The sequence below is a fragment of the Cornus florida genome, unplaced genomic scaffold, assembly GCF_030987335.1.
Source record: "Cornus florida cultivar Cherokee Brave unplaced genomic scaffold, ASM3098733v1 CherokeeBrave_3.0.0_Hap2_Chr01, whole genome shotgun sequence".
Taxonomy (NCBI): Eukaryota; Viridiplantae; Streptophyta; class Magnoliopsida; order Cornales; family Cornaceae; genus Cornus; species Cornus florida.
This window is the reverse complement of record NW_026775571.1, coordinates 38,640,536-38,653,466: the sequence shown is the minus strand read 5'-3', so window position 1 is coordinate 38,653,466 and position 12,931 is coordinate 38,640,536. Positions and strand designations below refer to the sequence as shown.

At 36.8% G+C, this 12,931-nt stretch overlaps 1 protein-coding gene and 1 pseudogene across 1 annotated transcript; both read left to right on the top strand.

Moving 5' to 3' along the window:
* Nucleotides 1–1,648: 1,648 nt before the first annotated feature.
* On the top strand, nt 1,649–5,253 carry LOC132270991 (G-type lectin S-receptor-like serine/threonine-protein kinase SD1-13; annotated as a pseudogene).
* A 4,226-nt stretch (nt 5,254–9,479) lies between these two features.
* Nucleotides 9,480–12,212, top strand: LOC132294980 (uncharacterized). Its single transcript, XM_059793043.1, has 4 exons — nt 9,480–10,456; nt 10,582–11,391; nt 11,511–11,629; nt 11,736–12,212. Exons 1-4 carry the CDS (start codon nt 9,517–9,519, stop codon nt 12,189–12,191), a joined length of 2,325 nt encoding a protein of 774 aa, XP_059649026.1. The 5' UTR covers nt 9,480–9,516; the 3' UTR covers nt 12,192–12,212.
* The last annotated feature ends 719 nt before the right edge of the window (nt 12,213–12,931 follow it).

Here is a 12,931-nt window from a genome sequence, read left to right as displayed (position 1 = left end):
TAATTATTAATTTATAGGAACCAAGAAAATAGTAAGCCCAAAAGGATTCTCACCAATAGCCCAAGTTGATATTGGAGTCATATTAGAATTGAGAAAGTTGAATTAGAGATGGAGAATGATTTATTTTTTCCTTATTCTTAATTTTATTTTGCCTATATATACATGAGTTCATGTATATTTTTGGTGTGACTTGGAGAACAAGAAAAAGGAATACACTTTCTCTCTCTAGATTTTAGGGTTTTGTTTTCTCTTCTAAAGGAGGCTACCACCAGCCTAGATTCCAAGGTCATTCATCAAGGCATATTGGTGATTCCTAAAGGGAAGATAATAATCAAAAAGAAGGAGAAAGGATCTTGCTAAAGGGATCTACAATAAGTGAGAACATTCACTTTAGAGGAAAGTTGAAAAGGTTTACTCAGACCTTTGATGTAAGTATTCAATCTGTTTATTGAATTATGTATCATCTTTTATTTATCTTTGTATAAAACTTGTCTCTATGTGATGAATCAAGATTTATGATTACAAATCCCTCAAAAGTTTTTTAAAAACTTGCACGTTTCCCAACACCATGACCCTCAAACTATAGTCTCCAGTGGTGCCACCTTCAAACTGGGATTTTTTTAGCTCCTACCTCCTCCTCCTCCCATTATCCAGCCAGAGCCTCTCTAATTTCTCTCTCTCTCATCACCAATCAAATTAAACAAAAGAATTAAGCTGAAACGCAAGAAATTAAGAGAGAGAAATGAACCCAGTACTCGCTTCCTTCAAGGTAGTCTATTTCCGGCTTGATTGATGAAAATGGCCATGGTTAATTGCTTTGCAGAATTTGAGGAGATAAAATAAAAGACTTTTAAGATAGATATATAATTGGGACATAAATGGAATAATTTTTTGGTATATTGATTTGTGGAGGGCATTCTTAGTATTACCAATTAATCACGTACTCCACTACCATTTCTCTCCCTATCTTCTCAATTTGGGAGAGAAACAAAATGAGGAATAGGAAGGGATATACCTCCTTATTTCTCCATATCCTCTATTTTCTCTCCACTCAACCCACCCAAACATACACACTCTCACTCTATCAATTCTTTTCTTTTCTATCCCTATCCTTCCAAATCAACCCTACCAAACACACCATAAGTTTTGGTTGGAAGAGCTCTAGTGCTGGTTAGGATAGATCTAAAAAATTGGAAAGCTTTGGTCTTCGTTGCAGGAGATGAGGAAACAAAATAGAAAGAAAAAATTGGAAAGCATTTCACTGATATTGTTTTCTATCTCTATTTAATAATAATAATAAATAAATAAATAAAAAATTAGGTCCAAAATGTCACACATATTATATTATATTATTATTTTGTGACATATCTATTTCGTATTCTATCCATAATTACTAGGTCCAAAATGTCGACTGATGCAATTAAGTTCTCGATCACATTGATGACATGATTCTTTTGTTTGGTTGCTTCATTCTTAATTTGTCAAAGCTGATATATTAAAGAACAATGAATTTTCAGCTGTGGGTCCTCCAGTGGCTGAGGAATTCCGGCTCCCCATTTGTTCAAAGTTTTGGGCTTTTTTTGTCAATACAAAGGAGGCAACCGTTTAACATTCCATCTTCACCAAACAAGAAGCACTCAACACAGCCATGGTACGACCAAGCTTAATCACTCTTCTTTTAATCCCTGTTCTCATATTTTACTCTTCTTGTAGTATAGAATTTTGCACCGCCATAGACACAATTATATCAACTCAACCCATCCATGACCCTCAAACTATAGTCTCCAGTGGTGCCACCTTCAAACTGGGATTTTTTAGCCCTAGTGTTAATTCTACTAACCGGTATGTTGGCATCTGGTACAACGATGTCTCTGCCAAGGCTGTGGTATGGGTTGCCAATAGAGATATACCTCTTAATGACACCTCCGGGATTGTGACAATATCCAAGGATGGCAATCTTGTGGTCCTGAATGGACAGAAACAGATTGTTTGGTCATCAGATGTTCCAAATGCTTCGGTGAATTCAAGTGCTCAGCTTTCAGATTCTGGGAACCTTATGTTGCGAGATGACTCCAATGGAAACATAATATGGGAGAGTTTTGAACACCCTTCTGATTCTTTCTTGCAGGCGATGAAAATTAGTACTAACAAGTTTACAGGTAAGAAGACTCAGTTGACCTCATGGAAAAGCCCTTCAGTTCCATCCAGTGGAAGGTACACTTTTGGCGTCAATCCCATGAATATTCCAGAATTTTATGTTTGGAATGGTGGTCTTCCATATTGGCGGAGTGGTCCATGGAATGGGCAGATTTTTTTTGGCGTGCCTTACTTGTCGTCTGGATACAATAGCAGAATTGAAGTTGTATATGATAAAAGGGAAAATGTATATATGGGTTACACTTATGCAAATAAGTCCTCTCAGTTATACTATACCTTAAGTTCTAATGGAACTCTAATGGGGAGGTACCGGGAAAAAGGAAAGGAGACTTGGGAAACTATGTGGGTGGCTCAAAATACTGAATGTGAAGCATATGGCAAGTGTGGTCCATTTGGAAGCTGCAATGCGAAGTGTTTGCCAATTTGCACATGTTTACAAGGGTGATCCGAAGGATATGGAGGAATGGAGTAGAGGGAATTGGGCGAGTGGATGTACAAGGAGGCGGCAATTGCAGTGTGAGAGAAACAATTGTGGTGGTGGAAAAGGCAAACAAGATGGGTTTTTAATGCTCAAGACAGTGAAAGTGCCAGCCTTTGCTGCGTCGGTATATGCTACAGAAGACAATTGCAAAAGCCAGTGCTTCAATAATTGTTCTTGTTTAGCTTATGGATATTATAGTGGCATTGGTTGTATGCAATGGAGTGGAGACTTAATTGACATACAGGAATTCTCCAATGGTGGCGCAGATCTTTACATACGTGTGGCATATTCAGAACTTGGTATTGTTTTTTCTGCTTCTGTTTATTTTACTTGTTGATTCAGATAAGCAAATATCACTTGAGAATAAACCAATGCACATACTTAAAATGTTTGCCACCTGATATCCGTGAACTGGTTTAGAAAAGGGTTAAATCTTTTTTTCCCATTTGCCCACAGAAAAGGAGAGCCATGGAAATTGTCTAAATTCTCAGTTCTTTGAGTTAAATCCATATTAACTCAAGTACTTTCTCAATGTTTGTTGTGTTTTACAGGAAAAAAGAGAAGCACAAAACTAGTTATCGCAGTTGCAGTTCTCATAGGATCAGTAACCATTGCAATCTGTATCTATCTTTCCTTGAGGTGGATGGCTAGACCGCGAGGTATATGCCCGTCAAAATTAGCTCAATATATTATTAGCACATATTTCTAGTTATTATATGAATTACTGATTACTAAATTCTGAATCAGGAAGGAAAAAAAAAAAGTGGGAAATTTTTTAAAAGAGGGAAAGTCGGCAGATTGTTCAAATGAAAGCATGCTTGGAGATGATCAGAACTAAATTAAACTTGAAGAGCTACCTCTATTCAGTTTTGAGAAGCTGGCAATTGCAACAGATGATTTTGATGGGGCTAATAAGCTCGGGCAAGGTGGTTTTGGTTCAATTTATCCCCCCCACCCCCCCCCCCCCCCCCCCAAAAAAAAAAAATTCATTTTCATCTTTAATTTCAGGGAAAATTGGCAAGTGGACAAGATATTGCTGTCAAACGGCTTTCGAGATCCTCTGGACAAGGGCATGAGGAGTTTATGAATGAGGTTGTAGTAATTTCCCAACTCCAGCATCGCAATCTTGTTAGGCTTCTTGGCTGCTGTGTGGAAGGAGAAGAAAAGATGTTGATCTATGAATACATACTAAATAAAAGCTTGGATGCATTTCTCTTTGGTTGGTTCATGATAAAAGCTTTTGATGTTATTTTTAGTTATTTCAGTTTCATAACCTTAACATCCGTAGAAGCTCTTGTTGTTATTTTTAGTTATTTCAGTTTTATAACCTTAACATCAATAGAAACTTTATTATGTTGAAAAGATAGAATTATTTTCTAGTTATTTCAATTTCATAACCTTAACATGAGTAGAAACTTCGTTGTGTTGAGAAGACTGAATTGTTTGTGAACATACTGATCTACTAAAACTTTAAATTCCGTCTTAACATCAATTTAACCGATTTTTTTTTTTTTCAATATTCTCTCAGATCTAATCAAGCAAAACTCTTAGATTGGAGAAAACGTGCCAACATTATTGAAGGGATTGGTCGAGGACTACTTTACCTTCACAGGGATTCCAGATTAAGGATTTTTCATAGAGATTTGAAGGCTAGTAATATTCTATTGGATGCAAATCTAAATCCAAAAATTTCAGATTTCGGCATAGCAAAATTTTTTGGAGGGAACCGGACCAAGCAAATACTAAAAGGGTTGTTGGAACTTAGTAAGTAGTCTTTGCTTTGTCCAAAATGGTTAATCATTCATGTTATAATCCTTTTTTCTCATGGGATATAGTTTAACTCAAATATTTTTACCATTTGGGCTGTAATAACACAATGCAGCAGCTATATGGCCCCTGAATATGCAATGAAAGGGAGATTCTCGAAAAAATCAGATGTGTTTAACTTTGGAGTACAGTTGTTAGAGATTTTAAGTGGGCGAAAGAACACTAGCTTTTATTATGATGAGCACTCTTTAAGCCTTCTGGGATTTGTAAGTTCACTTGAATTATTGCCTGAGTTACTCCATGTAGTTCCTTTTAATCTTTCTAATTTCAACATTTCATGGTTGTGGAATGTGTGTCTGAGTTTCTCTATACCGTGTCTAGGCATGGAAGTTATGGAATGAAGATAGGATTGCAATACTAATAGATCCAACAATTTCTGATCCATGCTTCCAAGTGGAGATCTTGAGATATATACAAGTAGGACTTTTGTGCGTGCAAGATTTCTCCACTGATAGGCCTACTATAAATACTGCTCTTTTCATGCTTAGTAGTGAAGTTGCAAAACTTCCAACTCCAAAGCAACCTGCATTTATGGGTCTCTCAAATGTACGGTCTTCTCAACAAAGCGAGAGGAAATATTCTGTGAACGATGTAACTGTTACAATCATTGACGGTCGTTAGCATGCAGATTCTTGTATTTTTTTTTTCTCTTACTATATAGACCCTTAATTGCTCTCTAATTGAATATAAATAATATAGTTTTGTTTTACATAATGTTTTCATCCACCCTATTCAGAACTAAGTATTTGCCTTTATCCTTCCACATTGTTTTTCTTTTGAGAAAATCCTCTATGTATTATTCACTCAAATCTTGTATTCTTTGTTTTTAATTAGCCAACTGTGTTACAAATTTTATGTCACAAGGCAACTACAACTTGTTATAGTTGGATCTTCTTTAAAACCTTGTTCTCGTACTTTACTGTTTCTGCACTGCCACGGACAAAATTACATCCATTCACCCCATTAATGGCCCTTGATAGTACAGTCTCCACTGGTTCACAGAATATGTAGTAATCTGGTATAACGACGTCTCATTTACTGGTGTGGTGTGTGTCGCAAGCAGACTTCTGGGAGTCTGGCTATATCTGAAGGTGGTGACCTTGTGGTCATGGATGGATAGAAACAGATTGTTAGTGTTGTATACTATTTACACTGTTAATGTTGTAGATGATAAAGAAGGAACTGTGTATGTAACTTACAAGACTACAAATGTAACTTTGTTATACTGCGATGTTGAGTTTCTGATGGAATTTTTGTGTCAAAGTACTTCGATATTGCAGAGAAGAATTGGCTCAAAAAATTGTCTGGCAAGTGTGGTCCATCTGGAAGCTGCAATATGCAGGATTAACCAATTTGCACCTGTTTACAAGGACATGATCCAAAGGAAAAGGGCAAAGAATAACTGTGAGTGCTGGCCTTCGTAGAGTGGTCAGCTGCACGGAGGATAACTGCAGAAGGCGAGTGCTTGAATAATATTATAGTGACATTGGTTGTATGCAATGGAGTGGAAATTTAATTGACATACAAGAATTCTCCAATGGTAATATGCATCTGCCTCTACTTTATAATCCTCGTTTGTTGCTATGGTTTTTTTACTTGTTTATTAAGAACGGATATGATTCATCACAACGTAGCCACCTGAAATTCACAATCAAGTTTTGAAATCCATAATCCATTAATCTATTGTGATAGCATTAGCATAAATCTTTTTTTTTTTTTTTTTAATTTACGAAAGAAATCGATAATGAATTCTCAATTATTTCAGGCTCCAGTCCTTCAAAATTTGTTCTGTTCTGCTTTACATATATGAAGGCACAAAAATGGTTTTCACAAGAAAATAAATAGAACTTGGTCTTGGATTCATAACTAGTCTTCTCACCCAATGGGCAGACTGTGGGTGGGATGGAAGTATGGAACCCCTTACTATTTACTGTTGATGTGATAGAATAATGTGATCAGTGTATGTTGCTCAGATCACTCCACACCTACTAATCCACCAAGCACCACATGGATCACAGTCACAAAAAAAAAAAAAAAAAACCAAAGAAGGCATTAGTAACTGCCCCATCCACTGCTATCCAACCCTCGATTCTTATTACTACAAACAAATTCTCCACATCATCCCAAATTCAACGACATCCCCTAGCTCAGGTTAACATTATTCCTCCAACCTCTCCCTCATCACCTCACCAATCCTCCACATACCATTCACCACTCCCCCCTTTGCATTAAGAAACTAAACTTCTCACATTTCAACAGTCCCTCACCTAATCAACCGTTACAGAAAACCATATCCTCCATGCCAGCCACACACTCTACCATCCCATCCAAATCTCAACTCTCATCATTTTCCCCCATTACTTTTCCCCAGTAGAGGAAAATTTTGGACTTCAGAGATTAGGAACCATCCTAGCAGGATGTTTGAATCAAATCTTGAATCCAACTCCACCATCCCACACCCTTGACTGTAATAAGGCTATCTGCTCAAGCCCTGTTGTCTCTTCATTGAGTGAACCAGATAACTCAGACCAACCTGTCAACAAAGGCAAGATAACAGTCAGAAACTTTAAGAAGGATGCTAGAAGAAAGTCATGTAGCAGCTCAGATTTGATGTCAAATGGATCAACCAGTGGCCAAAGACATCTTGGAGGTTTTTTTCCTCCACCCTTTAAATGATAAACTTTGCAACATGGAATATTAGAGGGTTGAATCAACCCTCTAAGCAGTCAGAGATTAAGGGACTTATCTTTGACAAGAAGCTACATTTAGTCTCTATTGTGGAAACCAAAATTGCTCCACCTAATGTGAATGCAATCCATAGATTATTGGCTCCCAACTGGGACATTGCTCACAATTACAACTATTCACATCTAGGCAGAATTTGGGTTATGTGTAACCCTAGTATCATTGATCTCTCAATCATAGACATCAGTTTGCAAGCAATTCACTGTAAAATTTCAATCATAGGTCACAGTATCAGTTTCTTTGCAAGTTTCATATATGCTTCTAATAGTGTAAATGAAAGGCAGTACCTTTGGGAGAACCTAATCCACCATGCAGGTCTTTTCTCTCATTCACCTTGGCTGCTAATGGGAGACTTTAATGTCATCCCAAATGCATGTGAAACTCATAAAGGCTCAATGAAGTGGTGTCCAGCAATGTTTGATTTCAAAGAATGTCTGCAACAGGCAGAGTTAAAGGACCTTAAGTTCAGTGGAATCCTCTTCTCATGGTGCAATAGGAGTTTAGGAAATGCCTATATTGCTAGGAAGCTAGATAGAGCTCTTGTCAATCAAATGTGGACCAGCTCTTTTCCTCTTTTTGAATGCAAGTTTCTCCCACCAGGCATATCTGATCACAGTCCAATTCTAGTCACAATGGACTTCAAAATCCCAAACAAGTGCATTACCTTCAGGTTTTTCCATAGTTGTCAAAGGCGCCGGAGGCGCGCGCCTGAGGCGCAAGGCGCCTCCAGGCGCCATCTCAGCGCCTCTAGAACCTTAAGGCGCATGGGTTGCAGAAGGCGAGCGCCTTTTCTCTACAGGCGCAAGGCTAAAGGCGATATAAAGGCGCGCCTGATGGAAGTTGTAATATTTTAACTGTTTTCTTTTGTAACTTTTGTTTGTTTATTGACTTTATTGATTTGTTTTATTATTTTATTGTTTCTATTTTATTACTTTTGTAACACATTGTTACCACATTAAAAAAAACAAAAAACAAAAGAAGAACAAACACCAAAACAAAGTCGGAGACAGAGGTCACAGAGGCGACGACTTGGACAACAGTTACTCTCGGTCTCGGATCTGTCATCTGTGTCGGATCTGCTGGATCTACGCCGTCGGCGGCGCCGCGACTCTGCCGGTACGTTCTCTCTCTTCTTCTTCTTTTCTTCTTCTCTCCTCTTCCTTCTCTTTTTCTTCTCTCCTTCTCTTCTCGGATCTGTGATCTGTCTCAGTTTTTTTTTTTTTCTTTTCTTCTTCTTTTCTTCTCTCGACCGACTGTAGAGTTGAGTTTGGCAGTTATTTATTTATTTATTATTCTTCTTTTTTTTCTCTATTTTTTTATTTTATTTTTTTTCTTGAGTCTGGACTCTGTTCAAAGAAACTTTTTACTTTTATAGATTAATTCATATATTAAGTTTTCTTTTATTTAGGAATTGATGACCAATTAAGATCACATGTTTTTTTTTTATGAAAAGAAATTGTTATATATGGATGGAATTGATGAAGGGGCCGGGGAGAGGAGAGTGGAGACTCTGGACTGTGACAAATTTATTATGTTGCTATTTTAATCTTAAAATAACAGTTGCTAAACTTGCTATTTTTTTTTTTTTTTTTTTTTGGATTGTTGTAGCCTGTATGTGAAAGATATAATGTAATTCTTTTTCTTGGTTACGGGTTACCCAAAAAAAAAAAAAATTATTGAAATCAGAAGGTATTTAATTGATTTTCTTGTAAAATTTGCAGAGGAATACAAAGCTTCTAATCTATACAGAATTTACGTAACACCAAAATACCAAATACAGAGAGATAGACTGATAGAGAGAAGAAGTTGTCCAGTTAACAACTAACACCAAATTGAAGTCAAATTTATTAACATCAAACTTAAGTTACTTAACACTGAAATACTGAATCCATAAAAATTAGCTCCAAACCGATCGATCAGCTCTCTCCACGTAGAGAGTGACTGTGAGTCTGTGACGGATCTATTTCCCAATTTGAGCCAACATTCTGCAGTTACTTTGCTTAATCACAATTGCAGCCAAATTGTATGCCTGTATTTGTTCCATTGAATCATTCTAACGTGTTAAAATGAAATAATTAGTGAAGTGTACTCTAAAGTCTAAATTATAAAAGACAATCGCAAATTGTAAATAGCAACTGTTTACTGTTATATTATTTTCATATAATATAATTAGGTTTTATTATTGAAAGTATGTTTAGTTGTTATAGTTATAGAATGAATCGTGGTGCTTATAGTTATAGAAAATTAGATTGATTTGCAGCGTACATAATTTCTATTGAACTTGATTGTAGTTTGAACTTTAAAAGATGCCTAGTGAAGGTTCAAGAAAGGATCCGGCATGGAATTACTCACATTTGGAGAATCCGAAAGATACAAATGCCGTCACTTGTAACTTCTGTGCAAAAGTTACAAAAGGAGGTATTTATCGGGCTAAGCAACACTTAGCTGGAGGATATAGAAATGTGAGTGCATGCACAAGATGCCCATCTAGTGTTAGAGAAGAAATCAAAGAGTACATGAGTAAGAAAAAGGAAGAAAAAGAACAAATGAATTTGTTACCTAGTGATGAGATTAATTTCATTGATGGAGAGGATGAGGATGATGTCATGGAAGTTAGCAATCGGGGAAAAAGGGTAGCTAGTGCAGGCAGTGCTAGTGTCAATTCCTCAAAGATGCAAAAGCAAAAGGGACCGATTGATTTATATTTCACTCCCAGACCGGAAATTGTGGTACAAAAAAGAAAGGAGGGGGGAAAACAAACAGCCATTAATGATGCATGCAAGAAAGAGTTGAGAGGAAGAGCGTGTGCTGCTTTTGCAAGGTGGATGTATGATGCAGGAATTGCATTCAATGCTGTTAAGTATGATAGCTTTGCCGAGGTTGTTGAAGCAATTGGACAATATGGTCCTGGCATGAAACCACCTAATTATCATGAGGTGAGAGTTCCTTTGCTTATGAAGGAATTGGATAATACCAATGCTTTGATGAATGACCATAGGGAAGAGTGGTCAAAATTTGGATGCTCATTAATGGCAGATGGGTGGACAGACAAGAGAGGGAGAACATTGCTTAATTTCCTAATAAATAGTCCAAGGGGAACCATGTTTATTGAGTCGATAGATACTTCTTCTTTTTCAAAGGATGGTGACAAGATGTTTGACTTACTTAATAAATTTGTGAACCGCATTGGAGTAGCAAATGTCATCCAAGTCGTCACAGATAGTGAGTCAAGCAATAAGTATGCCGGTAAGAATGTTCAATGTTTATAACTTTTAGAGTTTACATTCTTTACAAATATATAATTTAAATCAACTTTGATTTACTCATTCTCTTTATATCATTTTTTCTTTTTTCCGTTTGGTTTCAAATAGGGAGGATGTTAGAGAAAGAACACCCACATTTGTATTGGACCCCATGTGCTGCTCATTGCTTAGACTTGATGTTGGAAGACATTGGGAAAATACCGTCCATCTCTAGAACAATGCAAAGGGCAGTGGAGTTGAATAGTTATATTTATATGCGACCAAAGTTGTTGAACATTATGAGGAACTTTACTCACAAAAAGGAGTTGCTTAGGCCTGCTAAGACTCGATTTGCTACATGTTTCATCACATTATCAAGTATTCACAAGCAAAAGAATAACTTGAGAAAGATGTTTACTTCAGAAGAATGGAATCGTAGTAAATGGGCGAAAGAGGAAGCCGGTAAAAAAGTTGCTTCTTATGTTTTGATGCCTTCCTTTTGGAACAACATTGTCTTTAGCCTTAAGGTTTCCGGTCCTCTTATTCCGGTTTTGAGATTAGTTAATGGCGAGAGAAAGCCTCCCATGGGATACATTTATGCGGCTATGGATAGGGCTAAAGAAGCCATTGCAAAATCATTTGGGGGAATAGAAGATAAATACTCAGATATTTTTGAAATAATTGATAAGAGGTGGAATGTTCAACTTCATCGCCCTTTGCATGCAGCAGGTTATTATTTGAACCCAGAATACTTTTATTCAAATTCGAAAATTGAAGAAGATGAAGAGATTGCAAAGGGTTTGTATGCATGCATTGCAAGGTTAGTCCCGGATGTCAAAGACCAAGACAAAATTACTGAAGAGCTGTCCTTATATTCTAAAGATGAGGGCCTCTTTGGTAATCCCTTTGCTATTAGACAGAGAAGTACACGAGGACCAGGTAAAGTGGTAAAGTATATTAAGTTAATATAGCTAAGTGTTAAAATTATTTTGACAATAGAGTCGATAGAAAGATGAAGCTAAAGTTGCTAAACATCATTATTAATTTTTTTTTAATAGCTAATTGGTGGGAAGCTTATGGCAAGTCAACAAAACTTCTCCAAAAGTTTGCTATAAAGGTTTTAAGCCTTACTTGCAGCTCTTCTGGTTGTGAACGAAATTGGAGCGTGTTTGAGCATGTAAGTATATACTATTTAGTATTTACTAACTAGGTTTGTAATTTAATTGTTGAAAATTAAAATTTTAATTTTTTATACTTACTAGTTAAAGTTGAATTTATTGCAGCTTCATAACAAGAAAAGAAATAGGCTCGCTCAAACAACGTTGAATGATTTAGTGTTCATCAAATATAATAGAGCATTGAGGCGTCGATATAATATGCGTGACACTCTTGATCCCATTTTACTCAATGACATTGATGAGAGCAACAAGTGGTTGACGGGGAGGATGGATGATTCTGATGCAGAACATGATCTAGTCTATGAAGATGATTCCTTGACATGGGGTGATGTTGCTAATTTTGCTGGTATCGGAGAGGCAAGCAGGCCGCAACGGTCTACTAGATCAAAATCTAGTCCTAGTTCACGGTTACCAACAAAGGGAGCAGGAAGTTCTTCAGTTCGACTTGTGGATGAGGATGAGGATGATTCAGATGAGATAGAAGAGGATCCTGAGAATTATGAATCATTTAGTGACGATCAAAATGATGTTATGCTTATTGATGACGAGAATGATATTTAGATTCATTGGTTTTGTCTTCTTAGTAAGAATGATGCTTATGTTTGTTTTTGTTTTATCTTATACTTCTCCTTAGTTGACTTTTGCATCTTTATGTTAATATGTTTGATTATTCACTGTTTTGAACTCAAGTACTTGATTTACTTGGTTTTGGCATCTTTATGTTGAATATTTAACTTAAGTAATTCATTTAGTTGACTTTTACATCTTTCTATATACTATTGCATGATTTGCATCTTTAATACTTTATTGGGTGGGTTTTGTTTTTTTTTTTTTCCAACGTGCGCCTTGCTTCAGTCGGGCGCGCGCCTCGCCTTGCGCCTCAGGCTCCAGGAAGCATTTGCGCTTTTATGCGCCTTGAGCCTTTAACAACTATGGGTTTTTCAAATGCTTGGAGTTCACATGACCCGTTCACATCCTCAATTCATGTAGTCTGGGCCACCTACATCAGATGAACATCAATGTTCCAAGTGGTCCAAAAACTGAAATTGCTTAAAACAATTCTCGAGGCAAACTGCAGGAAGGATTTTTCTGAAGTGGATTCCAAGTTGCATGCTGTCAAATTGGAACTTGACTCCTGTCAACTGGACCTTGATCTTTCTCCAAGTGATCCCCTTCTCAGACAAATGGAGAGAGCCCTCATCACTGATTATCTAAGACTTTCTAGAGACCAAGAGGATATGTTAAGGCAAAAGTCTAGAATGGTTTGACTTACCAAAAAAAAAACAGTTCTAGAATGGTTT